The sequence below is a fragment of the Patiria miniata genome, unplaced genomic scaffold, assembly GCF_015706575.1.
Source record: "Patiria miniata isolate m_02_andy unplaced genomic scaffold, ASM1570657v1 HiC_scaffold_3, whole genome shotgun sequence".
In the NCBI taxonomy this organism is placed as follows: Eukaryota; Metazoa; Echinodermata; class Asteroidea; order Valvatida; family Asterinidae; genus Patiria; species Patiria miniata.
Genome location: NW_024037069.1, coordinates 21,731,824 through 21,758,970, shown reverse-complemented (window position 1 = coordinate 21,758,970; position 27,147 = coordinate 21,731,824). Strand labels below are relative to the sequence as shown.

Sequence of the window (27,147 nt, the reverse complement as noted above, 5' to 3'; positions counted from 1 at the left end):
TCAAAGTTGAGAACCATGTTCCATCTCCGTATTTTTTCACAATTTTCTATTTTGGAAAGGGATTTATGCCACTTGTAGAGCCATTCGCTGCTGAAGGTACAAAATGGTGGGGGCACCGCTAGGGTGAAATTATAGCATAGAGGGAATTTGAATCCCGGGACATACCGTTATTTCGTTTTACCGTTTTGGATTTCCTCAAAAACAAAAACAGTAAACGAATCATCGACCGTTTTGTCGTTTTACAGTGTTATAAAACGACAAGCGGTATTAAGATAAATACGGTTTCTCCGTTTTATAAATTTAGTAAAATTCATTATAGCATAACGATCAATGATTTTTGTTTTACAGATTACACAAATACAGACTGTTTTTTTATTCCAGTGTCATGGTTAACAGTCCGTGGTGCATTTTGTGGCGGTGGGCAAGGGGGTGGAGGGGGACCATGTTTTACACGAAGAAGTGTTACCTCGGCATAATTAATGCGTGATGTGATTCCTAGCGCGGACCCTGACCCCTTTCTCATGCGATTCAGTCAAGTTGGTGGGGCTTAAAGAGTTCCAAGCAAAATGGCGCTGGAAAACTTCAAGGGAGGACATTACTTTTCACAATGGAAGCAGGATGGTAATAAGACGTTTGATGAAGTTGCAGACATTTTGAAGGAAACTGGGGTTCAAGTCGACGCGGCTCTTCAATAGCCAATTCGCAAATTTTGTCGTGAGAACGAAATGTAAGGAGCGGGGCCCAGGCAATGACTCGATCCCAAGGACGCATTAATTAACATTCCGGTGCATTGCTTAATTGCCGAACCTAAAATCAAAAAAATGGTCGGCAAGACTATTGACCGTTGTGTCATTGTCATGATTTTGTAAAACAACACTCTAAAAATAAAGCAACTAACCGTTTAACGCTTTCTACAATTAAAAACAACAACACAAAGTATTTTTTGTGTGTGACTTAATACCGTTTGACCTTTTTACAAAACTGTAAAACGACAAAACGGTCAATGGTTCGTTTACTGTTTTTGTTTTTGAGGAAATCCAAAACAGTATAAATATATTAAGTAACACTTAATGAAATTTATGGATGAACGGTCATTCAATTGAGTGCGCCACAACCCAACAGGAGTTGTGGGCTGCACATGGTACTTACAAAAGAATCACAGGGAACAAAGCAGAAAGCTGAATCCCATTTAGTACGTGGTTACATAACCATGAAAAATGCAAATCATAAGTACAATGGAAAATGCACTGAAGCCTGTACAACCAAGACGTACAGGGAGACATGTGAAGCTTCAGTAATAGTTGTGCCTGCAACAAGACAGCAGCCATTTTCTGCTTTGCAGATTCAAATTTTCACCGCCGCCGCCCCACCGTCCACTCACAAAAGCTTTTATAAACAGCATCACCTGGGGGCAGGAGTTCTTAAGGTGTAAATTTATAATGAATTAAGTTGCAATGAATATGCGAGGAAAAATAAGTGCAAAGGAAATGACAGATAAAGGTTAAATTAAATATTATAATTAAAGCTCACGACAATAATTACTTGATTTAAAACGTTTTGGTAGTTGACAAGGCATAACGTCAACAGGTCTTTAACCAAATAAAATTGTCATCTGGTATTTTCAAACTATCGAGATGAAAGTAAACAGAAGAAACTTGATGATTAACAATGGTGAATAATCTTATAAATCAGATTAAATTATGTATGTATTCTATGTATTAAAAAAGCAAAAGCAAAAGATGTGATAACATTAAGGTATTAATGTAGTGAAAGTTATATTTAATAATTAGGAAAGGACTCCTTAACCCCACAAGTCATGCTGTAATTCAAAATTAATTATTTGGTGAATAAATGACCAGAAAGACATAAAACGAAATAACGGTATGTCCCGGGATTAATTTGGCCGGAGGACCAATGCGAGCGCGGAGCGCGAAGCACTTACGGCGTGGGGTCCGGGGCCCGCTTAAGGGCCCCGGGAAATTTTGGATCGTAGATGCTCTGTGGTGCAACCTGAGGCGTTTCCTGGCCACTTTCCCCCGTTTTTTTAGCAGAAGTTTTTTAAATTATGAGGGGATATTTTGTTTCATTTGTTTCAAATACATATAGGCCTATATACTCTTGCTCTTATAAAGTGTCTTCTGTATTCAAAGCTTAAAGTTGAGAACATGCACATAATTTGTAATTGTTCCGTGCTCAGTCACATAACTCTCTTTTCCCTCCATATTTTTACATGGCAAAGGGGGGTGTTGAACAGCCAAAACACCCCCCCCCCCTGCGTACGCGCCTGCATCCAAGTCTACAAAAGACACTTAAATTTCGAGAACATCGCCTATCCATTGGCTTACGGTTTATTAGTTGCTAATGCGGTATTTTGTATAGAGAAAATCAAAGCTCATAAATGGGACGTCAGCTCTACGCATACGCCGAGTTTGGTTTCACCACGGAGGTAGACTACCTCCATGGTTTCACTGACAAATAGAACTGAATTTTCAACAAGCTTAAGATTTTCGAAAAATCGCATATATTTAAAGGGAATAAACATCATTTGCTTTTGCTGTAATTTTCAGAAATGGATGGAATTGGGGGGTTGGAAATTTAAAGCAACTATAGTTACACTGACTTTTTTGAGGTTTTGGGTTCGAAAATGCTATAAAAACCAAGAAAAACAATCATTTTCCTGTAGTCTGGTTTCTCTGACTCCATTTAAGAAGAAACAAAGCAGTGTACATACATTGGGGAATTGTAAGGTCAGGGAACCAATCTAGCTGGCTTGTAACCGTTCATAGGTGTGTAATCGATTGCAAACAAGTGCGATGGTCAACTGGGGCCAGTATTTGAAAAAAAGCCAGTTTTTTTCCAACGCTGGTCGGCCGATCAGCGTTGGAAATTGATACAAAAATACCACTTTTCTTGAAAATGACAGTAGACCAGGTGCCATGATTTTACAGGATGCTTTACACTGTCATTCACTAACAGTCCAGCAAGGTATTTCAAAATGATTTGGTAGTTTTATTTTTTGATGTTTGCAAATGTTGTATTTTCCCTTTAACATTTGGTACCATTCCTTACTTTCCTGAGAAAATTATGTTTTTGCCCCACCCCAGCCCTTTTACGTCATTGTTATAAGGCCCTACATTTTGCTGAAGAAGGCACATAGCACGGTCCAATCTGTCCAGCGACCGCATCGCGCAGGCACGCCCATGGGCGTCGCAAGGGGGGGGGGGCAAGGGGGGGCACTTGCCCCCCCCCTTGGAAAAGCAAAAAAAAAAAAAAAAAAAAAGGGAAAAAAAGAAAAGAAAAAGAGGCGAGAAGACAAAGTGGTGTAAATGTAACGAGTTGGGGGGGGGGGAAATGTCCCTGCCCCCCTCTAAAACTGATAAATCGAGAATGTGTTGAGAAATACAAGCATTTTTTTGGCAAATTTTTTTTTTTGCCCCCCTCTAGAAAAAATCCTGGTGACGCCCATGGGCACGCCTGTCCCATCTGGGATAAATTAGAATCCTCCTCGGAGGCAACGTTTCCATGGCTCTCTGTCGACAACTGTGCACATTTCGTATCCGCTGTATCATGGGGAACCATCTAAGATGACCGTGGAATCCTCGCGGATGAACTCTTACATCAGCAAAACTGTTGTTGATAGTTACAGAGCTAAGCCAAAGCTATAGGCATCTCAAAAAGTCGTTATATGCTATCATCATTTTTTTTGTATTTTTTTTCCCCAAAATGTCCTTAAGCATGTACAATGATTAAGAAAAATCAAAATAAAGAAGAATAATAAATTGCCTTTTATGGTAGTTCGGCGCACTGCTTTATTCCGCGCGGAGGGTCAACGTCATCACTGCGCAAGTCGGTTCGCATGGGACGTTCCTTTCATTAACGATTCAGAAGCCGGCGGAGGACAAAATCAGTACTCGGGACTCAGAGCTCGCGCGTGGACCAAGGCAATCACTTCATTCCCCTCCGAAAAGAAATCAGCAAAATGCGCGAAATTGTACATCTCCAAGCCGGCCAGTGTGGAAACCAGATCGGTGCTAAGGTGAGTATAAAACCTGTAAACTTATCCCTCTTTTGAATTTTTTTTTTTGGGGGGGGAAAATCTGATAGTAAAAGATATTTCAACTGGTTGTAAATTAGTGGCTTGAAACCCATGAACAAAACCCAGAAAGCTTAAAATTTGAAAGAAGTTGAATTTATTTCTCGATGAAAGAAGTTGAATTTATTACTTGATCCGATATACAGCAAGATGCCCAGACTGTGAATTTAAGAATACCTGATTATTTCCATCTTGACATGTTTCTTACTGTGGTTATGCCCATCCCGCATAATTTAACATTCATTACTTGACAAGTATATCGAGTGAGTCATCAGCGTTTGTCATGCATTCTCCGTCATCGATTGAGTAAAGGGGATAGTATTTTCTTGTCCCTCTTGATGTCTTTAAGAATATCAGTTGCTTAATATATGTAAACTATTTTTGTCGATTCATCCACATTCAGATATAGTGTTATATTTAGTAAAAGGACCAAATTGAGTCAAACGACATGTACAGGCACATTAATTTGAAAAAAAGGTGTAAGAATATGGGTATTTCCACGTTCTCTATTTTTTGAAATTTTAAATTACCATTTCGAATAACGATTGAATTAGGTTACGGTTTAATAGGTGATGAATAAGAAAATGTGTGTAATAACCTGAAGCGTGTTCAAACAATTATAATGAAATTGAACAAGCATGCAATGAAAATTAAGCAAAATTTCGCAATTATGTTGATTTTGGAGAATACTTTAATGGAAACAAATTTTCTAAATGGCAAATAGAGTAATCAAGAACAGACGCACTGTAGTTTTTTCCTGTACAGTTACCATTTTTGGTTGTTCGTCCTCTCGTTGAGACGTGTTTAATGGATGACAAAGCAATGCATGTGCAATAAAATGTAACATATGGAGCACCACGCTGGCTCCTCCTTGTTTTCGTTTGGGAACTGATCAGAAGACGACAGCCTGCATTCATTTATTTCTCTATGGTTGAGGCAGCAGCAAGTCGAGACTAGATGAAACACATCATACTGATGCGTTTAACATATTCGAAGAGCATTTAAAAAGATATGGGCCTAAAAAAAGCATCTGTCAGATTTGACAATAGAAACCAGTTACATTTGACTAGCCATTCAGGGTCAGCTGGGTGCAACTGAAATTCAGTCAATCTGACTAGATTTTTCGAGTCAATATAATTGACTTTGGAAAAATAGTTATGCAAATAACTAAAATTGGAGTCGAACCCAACTACTTTTTCTATTCATAGTATGAAACTTTAATGTTAAACTCATTTCTAGTCAATTTTCAGTAACTAGGAAAACCAGTCAATTTTTGAGAAAGGTGTTTGTAGAGTGTAGACTGTTTATACGGCGTGTACATTATGAGAAATTGGGGAACGATGTTCGATCACATTGTCAGGGAAACATGCCTCGAGTCTCCAAGAATGTTTTTGCAGAACTTCTCGCAATGAATCGTAGCCAAAAAAGGACACAGTTCTGGGATACTTTCAATATTATTTTCTGTTGAGTACGTCGGCATTCATGCTGCTGCGAAATTCCAATGACGTTGACTGCATCGTGCACAATGCAGCTTCTACACTCTAAAACACTCTAGTTAAATTTGACTATAGAAATCAGTCCAAGTTGCTCACAGCCGACCCTTGTTGTAGTCAGCTGGGTGCGCGTCTGACTGTTTTCTAGTCAAATCTAGGTGTTTTTACTTGTAATGTTAACACAACTCTTTTTGGGTGGGCTTGTGAAAATATAACCTGGGTTTTTTTCGTGAGAAAACATTTGAAGAGAGTTCTTCGACAATGAATAGAAATTCTTGTCGGGTTTTGAAAAAAACGTCTGGGTACTATATACAGAGTATGCTGGTTTTATCCCATAGTGGAAAATGTACGGACAGGACATTTATCTAATTAAGGCTTGCGCTTATACGTTTACGCATCCTTTACTTGTTAAAGGATTTGGCAGGCCTAAAAACCACTATATTCAGAGACTGAGGCATAATATTTTTATTCTATTTTCTTTTCTTTATTTATTTATTTCTGGTAATTAAACCAAGAGGCTCAAAAGTGCCGCTACAAGCACTATAGCTCGGAAGCCTGATGAAACATGTAGGGAGAACACAATGGGAAGAAATTAAAGTCTTAGAGGTGGGAGTAAAAACCCAGAAGATATTCGGGAAAAAACACGGAATCAGGTAGGGACTGAAAACCAAATCAACATGTAGACCAGGACAATCGAACCCAGGCTACAGAAATCGAGGACAGTAACCACTGCGCCAACCTGACTCCCCAATAAAACACTGAAATAAAAACAAGGCTTAAAAGGAAGATCCATCTTAATTTCCATTAAAAGAGACCGAAGAAAAATATTTGTCCGCTCACCTGCTTCCGGTTGACATTAATTTAATATTGATACAGGCATAAGCCCCAGTTTGTGGGAACAGTGTCGATTATGAAGTGACCGACCTGCGCTCGCTAATCATTCTAATTCATCGTTAAAGGAAATATACAACATTTGCAAACATCGAAAAACAAAACTACCAAATTGTAAAGAAATACCTTACTAGGATGTTGGTAAATGGCAATCTAAGGTATCCTGTAAAATTATGGCACCTGGTGTGAACTCATTTTCAAGAAAAGTAGTATTTTTGTATAAATTTCCCGAACAGTGGTCGGCCGACCACCGTTGGAAAAACCTAACTATTTTTCAACCACTGCTCCAAATATACTTTTTTTCTGTCCAAATTTTGTTTGCTATTGGTTACATGTTCATGAACGGGTGCAGGCCAGCTAGACTGGTTCCCTTACCTTACAATTTTCCGGCATTTATAAATTGATCCATTTCATCTTTAGTGGAGTCAGAGACCAGACCATCTGAACGTTTTTGTTTTTCTCGGTTTTTCCAGCATTTTCGAACACAAAACTTCAAACATGTCAGTGTAACAATATTTGATCTATTATACTAACCCCTCAAAAAGTTCATTTCTGAAAATTACTGCAAAAGCCAATGATGTACTTTCCCTTTAAGCCGAATAAGTACTTCTGTCCTAGGCACTGTACCATTATAATTATGCAGGTGTATTTTTATTATTCTTTGTGGTTCAATGAAACCTCTTAAATTCCGTCCAATCCAATTCAAAGGTTAAGAAAAGGACGGCGATATTGCAGGTCACTTGATCGCCATTGATAGTGTCCGTGTTCGCACTGCTCAGGTCACTCTACGGAGCTGGACGCTATATACGGGACTTTTCAATTGCTGCTTGGTAGTGTTATGATCGACACCACAAAGGTGCGCAAGAGTGTCCTCCACTGACTGCCGTTATGAATCCACGTAGCATTAACGCCATCTACTCTTAACTCCATGAGTCTATACTATGTGCAAAATGACTTAAAATAAAAACAGAAGAAATAGAACGGAAGATGTGCCTCACCCCTGTGCCGAGGTCATTCACCTTTCGCTCTCCCGTTTCTTTATCTCGACAGTTCTGGGAGGTGATCTCGGACGAGCATGGCATCGACCCAACTGGCACATACCATGGTGACTCCGACTTGCAGTTGGAGCGAATCAACGTTTACTATAATGAAGCTACTGGAGGCAAATATGTACCCCGAGCTGTACTGGTCGACTTGGAGCCAGGCACCATGGACTCTGTCCGCTCTGGTCCATTTGGACAGATCTTCAGACCAGACAACTTTGTCTTCGGACAGAGTGGAGCTGGAAACAACTGGGCCAAGGGTCACTACACCGAGGGGGCTGAGCTGGTTGACTCTGTGCTTGATGTTGTGCGCAAAGAGGCTGAAGGGTGCGATTGCCTACAGGTAAGTTAAAGGATGGGCTGAGTCTCTTTTAAAGACTAGGCCTGTAGCGAGTATTACGAGGAACCTAAAAGAACCCCCTCCCCCAAATATCGTTGCCAGAACCAATTAATGAAAAAATACCTCAATTGAAGTATTCGACTTCTTTTTCCCCAGGGATTCCAACTGACACACTCCCTTGGTGGTGGCACTGGCTCAGGAATGGGAACACTTCTCATCAGCAAGATCCGTGAGGAGTACCCTGACCGCATCATGGCAACTTTCAGTGTCGTACCTTCTCCCAAGGTGTCCGACACCGTGGTGGAGCCATACAACGCCACCCTATCAGTCCACCAGCTCGTAGAGAATACAGACGAGACATTCTGTATCGACAACGAGGCCCTGTATGACATCTGCTTCCGCACCCTAAAATTGACCACCCCAACATACGGTGATCTCAATCATCTCGTGTCGATTACCATGAGTGGTGTCACCACTTGTCTGAGGTTCCCTGGTCAACTCAATGCTGATCTTCGCAAGCTGGCAGTCAACATGGTACCTTTCCCACGTCTCCACTTCTTCATGCCTGGCTTTGCTCCCCTGACCAGCAGAGGCAGCCAGCAGTACCGTGCATTGAGTGTCCCAGAGCTGACCCAGCAGATGTTCGATTCTAAGAACATGATGGCTGCTTGCGACCCCCGTCATGGCCGCTACCTGACCGTTGCTGCCGTCTTCCGTGGACGTATGTCCATGAAGGAGGTTGATGAGCAGATGCTGAACGTGCAGAACAAGAACAGCAGCTACTTCGTGGAATGGATCCCCAACAACGTCAAGACCGCTGTCTGCGACATCCCACCACGAGGCCTAAAGATGTCTGTCACCTTCATCGGTAACAGCACCGCCATCCAGGAGCTGTTCAAGCGCATCTCTGAGCAGTTCACTGCTATGTTCAGGCGCAAGGCTTTCTTGCATTGGTACACCGGTGAGGGTATGGATGAGATGGAGTTCACTGAGGCTGAGAGCAACATGAACGACTTGGTATCTGAGTACCAGCAGTATCAGGATGCAACAGCTGAGGAGGAGGGAGATTTCGAAGAGGAGGAAGAAGGCGAAGATGCAGACGCTTAAAACTTGATCAAGCATTACCAACATGGAACTCAATTTCGATGGCATACATTAAATTAAGCATAAACTAGCTTCGATGATCTGCATAATACATACAAAAACTCACTCGTCTTTGCCTTCCTTGACATCAATTAATGAAACAAAAAAGTACAAGCCTTTCATTGGCAACAGACGAGCATGGGTGTTATAGGTGTATCCCAATATGTAATTGCCCTGAAGTCCAAGCTTCAGGTTTTGTCCCTTGTTTGTTAAAAAAAAATGAAAAAGTGAGTAAGAAGAGTGACAGTTCGTTAAAGAATACCATTACCTTATCCACATGCTACAATAATACTTAAATTGGAGCAGGTTCTCAAGTCATCATTCTTTAGTGCACGTTATCACTTGATTGTGTAATGAATACTTAAAAACTCAGTAACGACGGTTCAGCCCGAACTGCTGCTACCAAAGGCATCAAAACGTATTTCACAATTCATTGCCGATTTTATTCAATTCAAGCAAAGTCTGCCAAGCCAAGATTACCCAAGGTAATTATCCGTCATCCTTTAGTAAAGACTAATAATTTTTTTTTAAAACTTGACATTTCTTCATAGCAGTCTTAATAGCCCCAAATCCAGTGGCGTAAATCTGTGCAAGCGAGTGGGGGGATGGGGGATGACCATAATAAAAAAAATTGCCCGGCCGTAGAAAAAAGAAAAGCGGGCCCCCTCCCCTGGGATTTACGCCCCTACCCAAATCGGACTTCAGGCCCAAAGAACAAACATTTCAGGAATCTGCAATTTACTTTTAAGTGTACTTTTTTATAATTTTTTTAATTATGTGATTGAGGTGTTTCTATCAATGTCAAATTTTATTTTTCAATGTATTTGTGGCGAATGTGTGGATAAATAAAATGACATCGACAGCAAGCTACAACTTTAAATTGGCTTAATTAATATCAATTTTGAAAATATCCATTTCTGGGGTGGGATGGGTGGGGTGGGATGAGATGGGGTGGGATGGGTTGGGATGGGATAGGATGGGATGGGATGGGATGGGATGGGATGGGATGGGATGGGATGGGATGGGATGGGATGGGATGGGATGGGGTGGGATGGGATGGGATGAGGTGGGATGGGATGGGGTGGGGTGAAATGGGGTGTGGGGTGAGGTGGGATGAGATGGAATGGGATGGGGTGGGTGGGATAGGATGGGATGGGATGGGATGGGATGGGATGGGATGGGATGGGATGGGATGGGATGGGATGGGATGGGATGGGATGGGATAGGATGGGATGGGATGGGATGGGATGGGATGGGGTGGGATGGGATGGGATGAGGTGGGATGGGATGGGGTGGGGTGAAATGGGGTGTGGGGTGAGGTGGGATGAGATGGGATGGGATGGGGTGGGTGGGATGGGATGGGGTGGGATGGGGTGGGATGGGTGGGGTGGGATGGGATGGGGTGGGGTGGGGTGGGATGGGGTGGGATGGGATGAGGTGGGATGGGATGGGATGGGATGGGATGGTGTGGGGTGGGATGGGATGAGGTGAGATGGGATGGGATGGGGTGGAATGGGGTGAGGTGGGATGGAATGGGATGGGATGGGATGGGGTGGGATGGGATGAGGTGGGATGGGATGGGGTGGGATGGGATGAGGTGGGATGGAATGGGATGGGGTGCAGGGTGGGATGAAGTGTGGGGTGAGGTGGGATGAGATGGAATGGGATGGGGTGGGTGGGATGAGATGGAGTGGATGGTATGGGTGGGATGGGTGGGATGGGATAGGATGGGATGGGATGGGATGGAATTCTCTCTGTACCTCACAGTACTTAAACGATGCACTGCACCGTTGCGTTCCGAATGTACCCTCGTCAAACATGTATACACTCAACTTTCACAAAATTTTGCTTAACGTCCCCGGTTTAAACCCTGGCATACAAAATATACTACTCACACATAACACCTTGTTATTGGGCTTATTCAATATCGAGGCAGAATTGAGGTAAAATCGACAAGCGCTTTGTTTTAATGCACACAAGTTTTTCAGACTTTAGAGTTAAACACAAAAGCTCTTAAAAATGTAATTTAATGTATTTGTATAGGCTTCTTGTTGTGTACATTTTTTACAATTTGTAAACGAAAACATCTAAGTCATTTTACCCTGCAGAAGCACTCGAAAATGCCCTTTGGAGAGGGTGAACAAAACCCGGCCAATTACCGACTTGAGTTCAAGTCTAGAACAGATATACGTACGGTGACCGGCACACCGGTTCAGACCACACCGCATGCACATTTTGAGGTAAAATCGACAAGCGCTTTGTTTTAATGCACACAAGTTTTTCAGACTTTAGAGTTAAACACAAAAGCTCTTAAAAATGTAATTTAATGTATTTGTATAGGCTTCTTGTTGTGTACATTTTTTACAATTTGTAAACGAAAACATCTAAGTCATTTTACCCTGCAGAAGCACTCGAAAATGCCCTTTGGAGAGGGTGAACAAAACCCGGCCAATTACCGACTTGAGTTCAAGTCTAGAACAGATATACGTATGGTGACCGGCACACCGGTTCAGACCACACCGCATGCACATTTTCATGCTACTTCGCTGCGCTCATCCGCATGAAAAACAGTTTCACATACTCCTAGATATTTGACATGGCGACCGGTTTGGACAGGTAATATGTTAACTCGTTAACTGTGGATTATTCCTTCATGCTCGGTCATTGAAAAAAGGACACAGGTGCTGGGTTCGTCAATTAAGTCGGTGTGTGTGTGTGCCGACTGCCGACGATTAGTATTTGACGTGGCCCATGCATCCACCTCTGACCTCGCTGACCCGTAGCCGTGTGTGGTGTAGGCCTCCCCGACTCTACTAGGACGGCAACTCTATTATTTACGGTATCAGGAATTTCTCTTTTAACGTTGCCAGTACGCCCCTAGCCTTTTACCAAGGCCATCGTGGCTTAACTTGCCCGCATTCAAAGTGGCGAAATAGCGAAGTACGCCCCTAGCCTTTTACCAAGGCCATCGTGGCTTAACTTGCCCGCATTCAAAGTGGCGAAATAGCGAAGTGACTGGAGATGGAGACCACACATGCGAGTGGCGAAGCCGCGAGGACCTTTCCTAACTTGTCGAGAAATTCTTATGTTTTTCTTTATAATCTTGATTTTTGCTACCCCAAAAGGGTAGCAAAATTCCAACCAATCATCAGCCTTTTCGTGCGTGCATGGCTATTACCCGGACGCGTCGACGCGCCTGGGTGCTTGCACAAAATTCATATCAAATCCTTTGTGGTCAAAAGGACCCCCATGTAAACTGGCAAAAGCGCACAGCCAGATGACCTTGGACACAGAGATAAGAGCTCCCGGGCTCTGTGTATATACAGTAGCGCTGCCTAGCACGTGTACAATAAACAGACCCTACGCGCTGAGCCATTGAGCAACGGCAAATTTTATTGGAGTTTAGATGTACAATTCTTTAGTAAATGAATACACGCGAGCCTAAACCTTAACCAATCACAATAAGGGTTATATTGTTGGAAAGCTGATGAGACGAAGAAAAATGACTCGAGAGATCTAAGCTCCCAGGTGGCGCTATTTAACGTTATGATGATGTTAATGGACCAGTTCTTGGCTGAACGCGTGGTTTACACACAAAACAGGGAGATTTTTGACTAAAAATTCAATGTTTAACATCAATACGCGAGTAAAACTCAGTGTTTTATTCAGTTTTTCTTTCATTTTCTGAAAGAGTATATTGTTAGGGTCACACTGTAGTGAGATCTAAGGTATACCTTGTAGAATAATGAAGTGGTGGCGACAGATGTGAAAAAAGGCCCGTTTTTAATGATTTTTCGCCGCATTCTCTCATAGAGGTTGCACATAAAAACCGGCCCGGTGGGTTAGTTTGTAGCGTTTTCTTCCATATAATTATAGCTTAATTTGTGAACTTTTAACCCCTCGTACATTGCCCCCAGCAACAGTCCAGTGGTGGGTAAAAGTTATGACCCTATGGTATCAATCTCCCTAATTGATTGATTACTACAACTCTCACCAAACTCAGGGAATTTCTCGGTCTCGTCAACTTCTACCGCCGTTTCATTCCCCAGTGTTCCCAGGTCCTCCAACCACTCACCGATCTACTTTCTAATGCCGGAAAGAAGTCGGCACCACTCCCTTGGAATGACTCTGCCACCGCTTCATTTCACGCTATCAAAGTTGCCCTCGCTAACGCCACTCTCCTTGCACATCCAAAGCCAGACGCGCCTCTGTGCGTCATGACGGACGCTTCGGATGTCGCAGTGGGAGCTGTTCTTCAACAACGAATTGACAATGCATGGCAACCACTCGCTTTCTTCTCAAAGCGACTTCAACCAGCAGAGACACGTTACAGCACATTTGGTCGCGAACTTTTGGCCATATACCTTGCCATCCGCCATTTTCGTCACTCACTCGAGGGTCGTCAATTTCATGTGCTAACGGACCACAAACCGCTCACATATGCTCACGGCACCACAACGGACAGACACTCCCCTCGCGAAATTCGCCACCTCGATTTTGTTTCCCAGTTTACCTGTGATATCAGACATGTTAAAGGTGGAGATAACCCTGCCGCAGATGCCCTATCTCGTGTCGAACTCAATGCTCTTCGCACGGATCATACTGCACTCATCGATTTCCACAAAATGGCGGAATTGCAGAACACCAGCGAGGAACTTCAACGCTTGCGCACATCGTCATCCTCGCTCACGTTCAAACAAGTTCCCCTACCATCATGTGACATTACATTAACTTGTGACATTTCTACTGCAAACGCACGTCCATTTGTTCCAGTGGAGATGCGTCGTGCAGTGTTTGACGCTCTACACTCCCTATCTCACCCTGGAATTCGCGCTACGCAACGCCTCATCACGGACCGCTACATTTGGCCATGTGTTAACCGTGATGTGCGACAATGGGCAAAATCATGCATACAGTGTCAGCGCTCAAAGGTCCATCGCCATACCTTTGCACCCCTGTCTGAGTTTTCTACTCCAGATGCCCGATTTTCGCATGTTCACATTGATCTTGTTGGACAATTACCCACATCCAATGGATGTGTATACATGTTGACCTGTATTGACCGTTTCACACGTTGGCCAGAAGCCATCCCTCTACCGGACATCACAGCTGAAACAGTCGCTCGTGCCTTTGTAACGCGATGGGTTGCCTCATTTGGTGTTCCATCGGTTATCACCACTGATCGCGGTGCCCAGTTTGAATCCGCACTTTTTCGCGCACTCACAAATCTGCTTGGTACCACCCGCATACGTACCACAGCCTATCACCCAATCGCGAATGGACTAGTGGAACGTTTTCATCGCCAACTGAAGTCATCACTACGGGCACAACCAGACGCAAGCCTATGGACAGAGACTTTGCCGCTGATTCTCTTGGGAATCCGAACTGCGGTCAAGTCCGACTTCGGTCACTGTGTTGCCGAACGCGTCTATGGCACCACACTTCGCCTGCCTGGCGAATTCTTTGACAACACCACTGATGCCACTGCCTTAGAGCCTACGAACTATGTTCATCGCTTGAAACGCGCCATGCAGGATCTTCAGCCACCAACAACCCGCGCACAGCAGCGTCCCACAGTGCATGTTCCCGAGGAACTTCAGACATGCACTCATGTTTTCGTTCGTCGTGACGCAGTGCGCAAACCTCTACAACCGCCTTACGACGGACCTTTCAAAGTACTCAGTCGTTCAGCTAAACATTTCGTCATTGAACTGAACAATCGTCAGGACACAGTTAGCATAGATCGCCTTAAATCTGCCCATTTGGATATAGGTCATGCTACACATTCTGCTCTTCCCAAACCCAACCACTCTATCCCAATAGTTCAAACCAATCCTGTAAATACCGAGCAGAATATCCCAACCTCAGACATTCCACCTCCTCGTACAACCCGCTCAGGCCGCACAGTTCATTGGCCCAAACGCTATGTCACATTCGTTCGTTCTTAAGTGTTTTATCAATTTTTGTTACTTCTCACTCACTGGAAGGGGGCTCCTGTAGCGTTTTCTTCCATATAATTATAGCTTAATTTGTGAACTTTTAACCCCTCGTACATTGCCCCCAGCAACAGTCCAGTGGTGGGTAAAAGTTATGACCCTATGGTATCAATCTCCCTAATTGATTGATTACTATTACTGAGCCAAGCCCCACTTTTATTACTTTGTCCCTCTTACCACATTTTATCACCTAACCACAAAGTCCATTAGTACATTCCTTCAGTCTCTAGTTTTTATTGCTTTTAAATTGGATAGTCAGCCCCACATTACTTATTAGATTCTTCACTCACTCTCCTTTATTACTTTCTTCGCTCACTCTTCTTTCAACCATCAAACGAGACACATGTCTCCAAATCCTCTCTTGTAAATACGGTAGTCTAGTTGTTCGATTGTTAGAATAAAGTTGCTGTACGACCAACATCGTGTGTATTCCATTATTCCATCAACCAAAAACCCTAAAAGTTCCCCAAAGGAATTCGTTTTTAGTAAAAACAAAAAATGCGAGTCTATAGTTTTCCACGAGATCGTGACCGCGTAATTGTTCTTACATTATCTCATTTTAACTTTACTTATAAAAGTATTTCAAGAAATTGTTTGAGAGTATGAACTTATTTTTCATCTGAACTTACAGTAATATTTGCTCTGACTTACGTTTTCCTTACTCGTCCTTCTTTTAAAAATGGATGCGACTAGGCAAAATCCGCATTGTGATTGGTTAGCCTTCAACACTCTTCTTATTTGCATACAAACTATGAATAATTCAACAAAATCAAGTTGGGAAAGGCCTCGTGGCTTTGTCACTCGTGCGTGGCTGCTTTGCTCCAGTCGCTTCGGGTCTTCGCAACTCCGTAACTAAGAACTTCGTAACTAAGAACCATCTGCCGAGTTGTACAAAGAGAAGGGTAAAAAATGTCGCGCATTTTGGTTCTTTTTACTAATATTTGATAAAGTTGTACTTTTTCCTTATCTTGCAAATTTTCCCTCACCATGTCAGGCTCCCAAAAGGAACTGTCTTATCTTTTTAATCTTTTTCTCTTGTGCATGTGATGCTCCGTCCATGGAAGTTCTGTTGTTCGCATTCCACATACACACCTCCAGACCATTGCTACCTACCCCCCCCCCCCCCGATATCTCAAAAGAATTCCTGAGTAACACAATGACCAACGCAAAAGAGGGGGGTGTCCACTGTCCCTCTGTCACATATTGCTAAATTATGTAACCTTTAGAAAACGTAAAGTTGTCCTTTTTAGACGCTGTCTTCCCGTCATGAACTATCCAGTCAGTGTATATAATAGCAGTTATCTCGTGTGTGGTGACGAAACGCCCTCTAGTGTATGCACGGAGTCGATAAATCCATGCACTGATGATTTGTCTACAGCCTTCAGAAGACCGAGGCGGAGCGAGCAAACCAGCGGGCCAGAGAGAACCTCGCGGCCAGCTATCGTGGTCTAGAATACTACGGGCTGGCAGAAGGCATATGCAATCACCTATCACTAAGGGCACCGGCACGCAATGGCAAGGGAGATGTCATGCTGCTTGTACCGTATGGGATACATTGGAGCCAGGTGGGTCTCAATGCCTTTCAGGAACCATGGAGGATTCGAAGTTTAGTGAAAGGCAGACTTCTGTATGGACTCCTTGTATACAAGTACCTCCTCCATCGTTACAAAGGGAGGATTGGGGGAGACCACTGTGCACATTCAGAATACGTCACGTACTCATAGCACCCTCCAATGCCGTTCCCCCTCCCACTAGGGCTGTCGAGAGTGGTCACCAAAGATCATCTAACTGTTCATGCACGGCCACGTAGTCCATAATTAATCAAATTTTAAAATAATGCTACAATGTTTACTATTACAAATCGAATCCGAACCAGTCCTTTTCTTGCAAAGGACTGATCCTTATCCTTATAACAAAATTACTTGGAACATTTGTTGATGTGTATGTGCCTCTGTACAGTGATGTCACCGATGACTGGACGTATTCTGATATTCTGTCTGTCAATTTATTGGGAACTTGATAGTGTTTTATGATCACCTTTTATTTGCACCTCTTACAAATGTGTACTGAAGATGACGGCAAGCAGCCTGATAGGTATTGACATGCAAACGGAAGAAGTCGTCGAGGGTGAGGGAATTGGAGAAGAAAATGCCGTCTCCATTCACGTGCCTATTCACAGAGCTATGAAGGATATCAATTGCGTTATGCACATCCACGCACCTTACGCCACTGCTCTCTGTGAGTAACTTTTCCTGAAAGCCAAATAAAAAATTCATTTCAATGTTGCGATGTGAGTACGTTGACAGTTGGATTTCAGGTCTTGGTAGCTTCCGCTGGAAAAAGGGGCATCCATTAGAAGATTCTCATTAACCGATGAAAATTAATGGTCCCATAGTGAATTAAAAACGCAGCAAGAATAGATGTGCTTTAATTTTCTGCTCTTAACTTTTCTTCAAATAGTGCTCTCCTGAATTCAGAACGCTTGATGTATAGTACAACTTAATGAGGTCACGAGTTTTTCTGTTTTAAACCCTTATTTTTGTGTGTAGTTTTATACCGTAAAGTGCTTGAAAAGAAGGTTTGATTTTTGTGTTGCTGATGAGCAATTAATCAAACGATGGGTTTTTTATTTCTTTCATTTTATGCAGGCTGCTTAAAGGAACCTCGGCTGAAAATGATCCACCAGACCTGCATGCGATTCTACGGCAAAGTTGCCTACGACTCCGAGTACGGGGGCGCGGGTTGCATGGGTGACGAAAGCGTCAGGCTGGCTAGCAAGATGGCGGGAAAGCAGATCCTCGTTATGGGCAACCACGGCATAATGGGAATCGGCAAGTCGGCCGCCGCCGTCTTCGATAATCTTTACTACTTTGAGAGGGCTGCCATGACTCAGGTGAGGAAACAAATCCCCTTTGTAGCCATGGGCGTCGCCAGGATTTTTTTCCGGGGGGAAGCAAATGTTCCCCCAAAATTCCTTAACTTTTTCATTATATTCTCAATTTATCATTTTCCGAGCGTGAGCAGGGGAGCATTTGCCCTACCCCCCCCCCCATCAAATTAACAGCAATATGGCTTCGCACGTCTTTTTCCTTTTTCCTTTTTTTTGTTCGTTTTCCGGGGGGGGGGGGCAAGTGCCCCCTTGCCCCCCATACAGGGCTCATGCAATTACAGGGACCATGAAATGTACTGTTTTAATGCAATCCTTGAAAATGCACCTTTGTGTCCCATGCATTCAACCTTATTTTCAACTTTTTGCCAATTCAGGAGTATTTTTGGTAACTTTCTTTCTTTTTTTTGCTAATGAGAATTTCCACATTCATTAGCAAAAGTGTGATCTCATTTCAGGCAGAAACTTCAATGTTACAACAGCTCCAAAAGTTGCCAAAATTTTAGATATTTTGCTGTCGTGAATTTTCTTTCTTTTCATTGGTGATTTGTTGTTGTGTCAGTAAAAGGCAGTAAACCAATGAGCACATCTTTCTCCAAAATGTTTTCAATGATCAAATTTGTGGGTTCACATTTTGAACAGAAAACTCCTTAACTGAACACTGTCTTCCTGAAATGACATCACAGCAACAGCGTCCTCAGTTGTCCATGCAGAAAGCGTGGAATTTTTTTTTTTTTTTTTTTTAAAGAAGTGCACTTTTTAATTAAATTAACCGAAAAGGGATGTCAAATTCTTTTAGGAGTAGAAAGTTGCACAAAATGAGTTCCTAAGAAAACATCATCTCATGACCCTTGAGAATGGCCCGCGTTTCGGAGCGTTATAGAACTTCCAGTGTTTTCTTCCACATGAGAGGAGCGCTTCTAAAAACGGTTGGGATGGAGTGTTTCTTTTTTAAAACCATTCCCAACATTTTCCCAAGTTTCCGTAAATAATTTAAATAGCTCCAATTTCTGTATTATTTCCTGGAATTGTTGTGTCCCTGTAACCCTTCTTTATATTAATCAAATCCTATACGCAATCAGGTATTCAAAAATTAAGATCTATGAATAAATACCTAAGAACCTTTGAACGTTCTTAAAAACAATCCAGAGCCCGCCATCAGCTCATTACAGAGGTAGAGGAATAAAAAAAAAACCTGATCCTCTTATAACATCATGCACCCTTCCCACCATAAAAAGTCTATTTTGTTTTCCATTGTTTAATAAATATAACACTCTCATTTATAACGTTCTTCTGGGGACTGACGAACTACCAAACTCTCGCAATACAGGGTGCGTAAAAAAAAAAAAAAAGGAAACCCAAATGTCAGGACCATTTCCTGTGTGAATTGTTTTCGTTTTGCCGAAAGAACACTTACCTTTTTTTTTTATCCGTGGACAGAACTTTAAAACGGTTTTTGGGTTCAAAATTTCGTAACTTCAAAAGTACATGAGTGATTTGAATTACTCTTGTACTACAAGAAAGCTTATTATTTGGGGTTTCATATCCTAGATTTTCTTTTCATTGGTGATTTGTTGTTGTGTCAGTAAAAGGCAGTAAACCAATGAGCACATCTTTCTCCAAAATGTTTTCAATGATCAAATTTGTGGGTTCACATTTTGAACAGAAAACTCCTTAACTGAACACTGTCTTCCTGAAATGACATCACAGCAACAGCGTCCTCAGTTGTCCATGCAGAAAGCGTGGAATTTTTTTTTTTTTTTTTTTTTTTTAAAGAAGTGCACTTTTTAATTAAATTAACCGAAAAGGGATGTCAAATTCTTTTAGGAGTAGAAAGTTGCACAAAATGAGTTCCTAAGAAAACATCATCTCATGACCCTTGAGAATGGCACGCGTTTCGGAGCGTTATAGAACTTCAGTGTTTTCTTCCACATGAGAGGAGCGCTTCTAAAAACGGTTGGGATGGAGTGTTTCTTTTTTAAAACCATTCCCAACATTTTCCCAAGATTCCGTAAATAATTTAAATAGCTCCAATTTCTGTATTATTACCTGGAATTGTTGTGTCCCTGTAACCCTTCTTTATATTAATCAAATCCTATACGAAATCAGGTATTCAAAAATTAAGATCTATGAATAAATACCTAAGAACCTTTGAACGTTCTTTAAAACAATCCAGAGCCCGCCATCAGCTCATTACAGAGGTAGAGGAATAAAAAAAAAACCTGATCCTCTTATAACATCATGCACCCTTCCCACCATAAAATGTCTATTTTGTTTTCCATTGTTTAATAAATATAACACTCTCATTTATAACGTTCTTCTGGGGACTGACGAACTACCAAACTCTCGCAATACAGGGTGAGTAAAAAAAAAAAAGGAAACCCAAATGTCAGGACCATTTCCTGTGTGAATTGTTTTCGTTTTCCCGAAAGAACACTTAATACCTTTTTTTTTTATCCGTGGACAGAACTTTAAAACGGTTTTTGGGTTCAAAATTTCGTAACTTCAAAAGTACATGAGTGGATTGAATTACTCCTAGATTTGTAAAGTGTACTACATGCAGAACTTCATTAAATACTTGGTCCTGCCATTTGGGTTTCCTTTTTATGTTACCCACCCTGTATACCGCATTTTCCCGTTTTGCTCTCATGAACAGATGCTAGCGGATGCAACAGGAAAAGAGCTTGCCGAGGTGAGCGACGAGGTTGCTAAGGGCGTGGCCGAGTACTTTGACAGTTGTGGGGACTCCTTCAAAATTGACCACCTTGAGGCTATCAAGAAAGTGTTGGAAAAGAAGGAACCCGATTTTCGTTCTTAAGATAACAAGACATGTAACGGTGGCTTCACTTTGTTCAGGGAAGACGACTGGATATTTTTTTAAAAAGTCATTTTTATCTAAATACCGGTCATATTGTCTTAAGCCAGTAATATATCACAGACTGGTTTTAATTACAGGTAAAGATCCATAAGATGAATTCTTATTCTGAAATCTTTGCTAAGGTTAAAATGTTTTGTTTCCTATGTATTATTAGGTCCATTAAAATCAGTAAAACCTTCCTAAAGTGTATGTGTTAATACCATCCTTCTTTCTATCCTGGCCGCTTAAGTTGGTTGATTATCTCTGATATTACTTAGAACCACACCGTTGAGCTTTCTTGGAGTGGGTTCGTTTTCACATGTTGTATACATGTACATGCATGTACATGTAGTTACTACAATGATTTAATCAACAGTCTTTTCCAGATTCTGTATTAATTTACGCATTGCAAACTTACACACACCTCACCAGTCAGCTTGGACGTACGTGCATGATCACGCACGCGTCTTGCTCGTGCTCTCCGTCAGTGACGCAAGCCGCATTGCAAAGCGAGAGCGTACACATGCAAGCAATCTACGAAGTCGTACACGTACCTTGCCGGAGGGGCTGAGCCGGAACTATTACCAACCGTTCTTTGCATGCTAAAATTCATTCTAGAGGCAGAAATTGCCAACGCACGATTAAAGGCAAACCGCATTAATACAACCATGTGACCTCAACAATGAAATGATAAAGGTTCGATGAAAATGTTCTGTTCGAAATATTATAGTAGTGGGTCTCATCATACCATCCCAGTGTTTATATACCCTGTTCATAAAAGTGGTATCTGTTCCCTGCTCTATGCATCAATATAGCCTCAAATCGTACTCATCAATGTAGCGTTGAGTTTATGCCTCATCGTCGTTATCGATATGGCGTCACCTAGCGCTTTGCGATGTAATTGGCATCTTTCGGGGTTTTTGTCCAAATTGAGCAGGTCAGTGAATTTATGCCGAAAGTAATTGCTCACTTCTCATTATGCATGTTTATTCGTTGCAGACCTTACCTCATTATGATAATACATAGCAGGCGGGAATTCTCCTCATCAGCTTGAAGCTATTAATACGCAATTTACGATGACTTGTGTCTTGTGGGTTAATTTCCAAAGTACCATTATCATAGTACGGTTTTATTCTTCAAGTAATTTGTATTGTAATGCGCATTATGACATAAGTTTATGCATTTTCCGCAATAGTAAATGCCATTATTATTATTATTATTATTATTATTATTCGATCTCATAAATTAAGCACTTATTCACAGTGGGCCCAAATGTATTGGGATATGATGAAGGCAGGTTGAGAGTTTCTATTTAATATTTGAATAATTATATCATATTGTTATTATATTCTAAACTTTGTTTTTGTACTACAGGCTGGAAGGATGGTCACAGAGGCAGAGACTTAATTGTGTTGCCTAAATATAGTGTTGATTCAATGACACTTTTTTGCTCGGTGCTGTCTGCAAACCCTTCACGCAGATCTGCAATTGAATTATTTATGTAAATATAATCTCATTCAAGGTCAATAGTATTTGACTCAACGATTATTATTCTGCGCTGTGCTATAGTGCAGTGTCCATTTTTCCAAGACACTAGCAACCATATTTTTTTCAATTTAATACAGAAAATAAATACACATTTTCAAGAAAAAAGCATCTGTCTACAATGAGTATTGCCGACATGCAGGGCTGTTGCTCAGTAGGCGCGTGTAGCGTGCGGGACATCAGCAATTTGCTTCATGCAGGGAGCTTCCATTGTTCGCAGCAGGGACACTGCACCATCGAGGAGTCCCCATCTGAACCACCGCCTTACAGCGCGGATTAATAAACTCTTGGCTTCAAAATTCGTCATCAGTCTCATGAGACAAAATAATATATTTTCAACATAAAGAATAACATTCACTATCAACCTTCTTCCTGGAACATTAATATATCGTTAAATCTAATTAATCCGATATTAGGCCCTGAATCTTGGAAATGTGAAAATGTGTTTATGAACAATCACTGTTTCGACCGCCCTATTTTTTCAGGCTGAGGACGTCTTGATTTTTTTCACAAACGGGCTAAATCATCTTTCTTTAACGGCCGCTCCCTTCAGTGACAACGCCGCATCCCTCGGTGAACTGAGGTCTATATTGACAAACTGTTGGCCTTTTCTCTCGTGTGATTTTGAGTGTAGGATACATTCTTAATCTCAAAATGCGTGAAATCGTACATCTTCAAGCCGGACAGTGTGGCAACCAGATCGGTGCAAAGGTAAGATGATTTGATTTAAATTAAAATTCGGTCAAACTGGACTAATTAATTTCCGCCAAAAAACAAACGATTATAACACAATACAGCATGTCCATTAAATCAACCAGATATTCGTCGTCGCATGATGAAAAAATATACAAAACTCAATTATTCAATTGTCTATCGTGTATAAATAATTGACCAGAAATACACGTTCATGCACGAACGTGTTATGTTTATATGACCTGCATTTCCGTGTTTTCCCAATGGTTTTCATATCACAAAGGTTTTTTTAAGACGCGATCGACCCGTGGGAATATTTTAAAACTCGTGTGATTTGCCGTAAGGTTACGGGTCGCAGCATAAAGGATTATCAGGAATTTTATGTCTGCATGTATGCAATGACATTCTCGTGTACAATACAACCCCTGATGTAGGCCTACATCTATAATTATGCCGATGACAGTGGCAATGCCGCTCTGTCGCTGTGTGCGCACTTACGTCACCCGTACATCAGCCGTACGGATCGACTGCGCACATCATACGAACAGCGTTGCACTTGCAGTGGCAATAGGAACGAAAACGTGCGCAGCCGCACACAAAATTATTAAACAGACGCGGGGACCTAAACACCAGAATTTCATACGAATGTCAACATATACATGGTATTGTGGAATGATTCAAAGCATAATTTATCTTATGAAAGTTCACGAAGCAACTTAATAAACTGCATGACAACCGGGAATATTAATATCCATCCCCAAATATTTTTATAGTAGGCCTATTTTTTTCTGCTTTCCAAGACTCTCCATATTGCTTTTTTTTTTTATTCCTAAATATCTTTTTTCTGTCTTTCTTTTTTACAATAGTTCTGGGAGGTGATCTCTGACGAGCATGGCGTCGACCCAACCGGCACATACCACGGTGACTCCGACTTGCAGTTGGAGAGAATCAACGTTTACTTCAATGAAGCTACCGGAGGCAAATATGTACCCCGAGCTGTGCTTATCGACCTGGAGCCAGGCACCATGGACTCTGTCCGCTCTGGTCCATTTGGTCAGATCTTCAGACCAGACAACTTTGTCTTCGGACAGAGTGGAGCTGGAAACAACTGGGCCAAGGGTCACTACACTGAGGGGGCTGAGCTCATAGACACCGTATTGGACGTTGTACGTAAGGAGGCAGAGAGCTGTGATTGCCTACAGGTTAGTATTGTGTGCTCAGTTCGATCTTCCCTAATCTTAAAAAAAAATGGAGACGCATTTGCTTCTTTTAGTGTTAGCGAAAATGCAATAATGATGACCGCGGACAAAAGTTCAATATTAGGTATGCCCTTCACCGACGTATAAACGCTGTATACTCAGTGTGTTATACCTCCCGAGTGAAAGTGAGAAAAAGTCCCTCGGGTGGACCCACGACCTCCTGCTTTCTAGTGCAGACGTCTTACCACTCGACCACCGAGCTTGTGGGATCGGTTGGCAGGTTCGAATCAGATGTAGCAGCGGGTACCGCAATGAAACTATTCATAAGATGGAATTTGCGTCAATTCAATATTAGGTTTTGCCCTTTACCGACGTATAAACACTGTAAGTGTGTTACCGGACAGAAGGTAAGAAGCTGTTAGTAAATAATATTTTTATAAATCCTATTTTTCTCCATGCAGGGATTCCAAATGACACACTCCCTTGGTGGTGGCACTGGTTCAGGAATGGGAACACTTCTCATCAGCAAGATCCGTGAGGAGTACCCAGACCGCATGATGTGCACCTTCAGTGTCGTACCTTCTCCCAAGGTGTCCGACACGGTGGTGGAGCCATACAACGCAACCCTCTCTGTCCACCAGCTCGTAGAGAATACAGATGAGACATTCTGTATCGACAACGAGGCCCTGTATGACATCTGCTTCCGCACACTCAAATTGACCACCCCAACATACGGTGATCTCAATCATCTCGTGTCGATTACCATGAGTGGTGTCACCACTTGTCTGAGGTTCCCTGGTCAACTCAACGCTGATCTTCGCAAGCTAGCAGTCAACATGGTACCTTTCCCACGTCTCCACTTCTTCATGCCTGGCTTTGCTCCCCTGACCAGCAGAGGAAGCCAGCAGTACCGTGCCGTGACTGTTCCCGAGTTGACCCAGCAGATTTTCGATGCCAAGAACATGATGGCTGCTTGCGACCCTCGTCACGGCCGCTACCTGACCGTCGCTGCAATTTTCCGCGGTCGCATGTCCATGAAGGAAGTCGATGAGCAGATGCTGAACGTGCAGAACAAGAACAGCAGCTACTTCGTGGAATGGATCCCCAACAACGTCAAGATCGCTGTCTGCGACATCCCACCACGAGGCCTCAAGATGTCTGCCACCTTCATCGGCAACAGCACCGCCATCCAGGAGCTGTTCAAACGCATCTCTGAGCAGTTCACCGCTATGTTCAGGCGCAAGGCTTTCTTGCATTGGTACACCGGTGAGGGTATGGATGAGATGGAGTTCACTGAGGCTGAGAGCAACATGAACGACTTGGTGTCTGAGTACCAGCAGTACCAGGATGCAACAGCTGAGGAGGAGGGCGAGTTTGATGAGGGGGAAGAGGGGGAGGTTGAGCCGTAACCATAATTGAAACCACAGTCAGCAAAATAAATCAAAGGAACATTGGTTTGTGCCAACGTTGTTCTTCAGTGTTTAAACGGAACATGTATCTGAAATTGATCAACAAAACTCGTTGACCGTATATTTGTGATCTTATTTTTTGGATCTGATCTATACTTTAGATCTTGTGGAAACGTGCTGTGATTTGCCTATTTATTATATCCAAACCCTTATTGTCATTTAACCCTACAGTATCAATGGAAGTCACAAAATATTTCCTTCGAAAAATGATAATTTCAGAATATTTCTCTAAAATACATGGTACTGAGACGTAGACCTTGGATAAAAATATTCAAAAGCTGAATTTGAATGCGTCATTCATCTTGAATGTTATCGCCCATGATGTTCAGGTGTTAAGATTGCACTATAGCTCATTTTGTAACCAGACTTGAGATTCTTTAGTAAAATTCAATTTATCTGTATACCGCGAGAGGCTTTAAAAACCGATTGCCGTATATTTGTATGCAATTCAGGTTTTGATGAAAAATGCCATTCACTAAAGGCAGCTTAATTGTTAAGGCGTAGGCTACCGACAAAAACAAGTTTGGACTTCACTAATCTTCTGTCATCAGTGGACTTTATCCTGCTCATGCTTTTTCATTTACATTATCTCTCCATATCTGGAAATGATACATTATTCGCGGTGTAGATGGACAGGCGAGGGGGATACTATCCCAGAAGTCTGACAAATTACTAATTGGACCGAGCGCCTCATCAAAATCACAGTCCCAAAATGCATTGCAGCTATAATGGTTCTCGGTCCTTCTCCCTAAATCATCGATCCTATGGGATAGGGCACCAGTCAGTGTGTGATGACAAAATGCTTTTACAGATGAAGGCACTGTCTTTCATTTCTTTTTTTCTTTTTTTAGATATTACGGCACTTGTAGTATACGAGAAAAAAGAGCCGTTCAATGCTTTCTTTTTTTATTTTATGTTGAAGTATACATAGGTTAGCTAGGTTTACCCATAATCCTCTGCGTTTCCATGTCACCGGTGGGATCGAGCTTATTCATTTTCAATGTACCAGAGAGCTTCAGTAGGCTACAGTAAGTCTCGGATTTGAAGTTGAGGGCTTTGGCATATTGTGTAAAATTCAAGCATTAATTCCATTTTTATTTAGAATAAGGACAAAAAGATACTTTACAAGAAATGATATAGTAATGCGATACATGTACCGTTGTCTGTCGTACGTGTTCTGAGAGCCTCGAAACCACTAAAATTACGTCACAATGACGGTCAGTCTGTGTCGAGTCATCTTAATTTTGACGACAACGAATGTTGTGGCTGCAATGAACTTATCATGTGTTTGAATCTGGTGCGTGCTGAACGCGAATGTCGTCAAAGAAATCGTAATATAGGCTTGTAGGAAATACATTGTATACGCACGGTTTTGGGCGAACAAAATGCTTCTATTTCCGTGGGGAAATTAATGGATTATATTTTATTTTTTCAAAATAGCATACATTAGCCTCTTTTTGCCTTTGTTATTTAAAATTAAATGAAAGGAAATCCAAAA

The 27,147-nt window shown here is 42.0% G+C and overlaps 3 protein-coding genes across 4 annotated transcripts in view; all 3 read left to right on the top strand.

Moving 5' to 3' along the window:
* LOC119737897 (tubulin beta-4B chain-like) overlaps positions 1-9,811 on the top strand; it is a 20,861-nt gene extending 11,050 nt beyond the window's left edge. Inside the window, exons 2-3 of the mRNA XM_038212543.1 lie at positions 7,528-7,863; positions 8,017-9,811. Of these exons, the coding sequence (XP_038068471.1) occupies positions 7,528-7,863; positions 8,017-8,967 (1,287 nt within the window). The 3' untranslated portion in view covers positions 8,968-9,811. The remainder of the gene's footprint in view (positions 1-7,527; positions 7,864-8,016) is intronic.
* Positions 3,892-27,147, top strand: LOC119737894 (tubulin beta-4 chain-like). 2 transcript variants are annotated; one of them, XM_038212540.1, is made up of 3 exons: positions 3,892-4,036; positions 23,848-24,183; positions 24,642-27,147. In XM_038212540.1, exons 1-3 carry the CDS (start codon positions 3,980-3,982, stop codon positions 25,587-25,589), a joined length of 1,341 nt encoding a protein of 446 aa, XP_038068468.1. In that variant the 5' UTR covers positions 3,892-3,979; the 3' UTR covers positions 25,590-27,147. The 2 variants fall into 2 exon arrangements, with proteins under 2 accessions (XP_038068468.1, XP_038068467.1); XM_038212539.1 differs by lacking the exon at positions 3,892-4,036 and adding an exon at positions 22,841-22,999.
* On the top strand, positions 11,497-20,948 carry LOC119737898 (putative aldolase class 2 protein CC_1201). The gene is made up of 5 exons (XM_038212546.1): positions 11,497-11,619; positions 16,378-16,564; positions 17,072-17,237; positions 17,648-17,892; positions 20,543-20,948. Exons 1-5 carry the CDS (start codon positions 11,600-11,602, stop codon positions 20,702-20,704), a joined length of 780 nt encoding a protein of 259 aa, XP_038068474.1. The 5' UTR covers positions 11,497-11,599; the 3' UTR covers positions 20,705-20,948.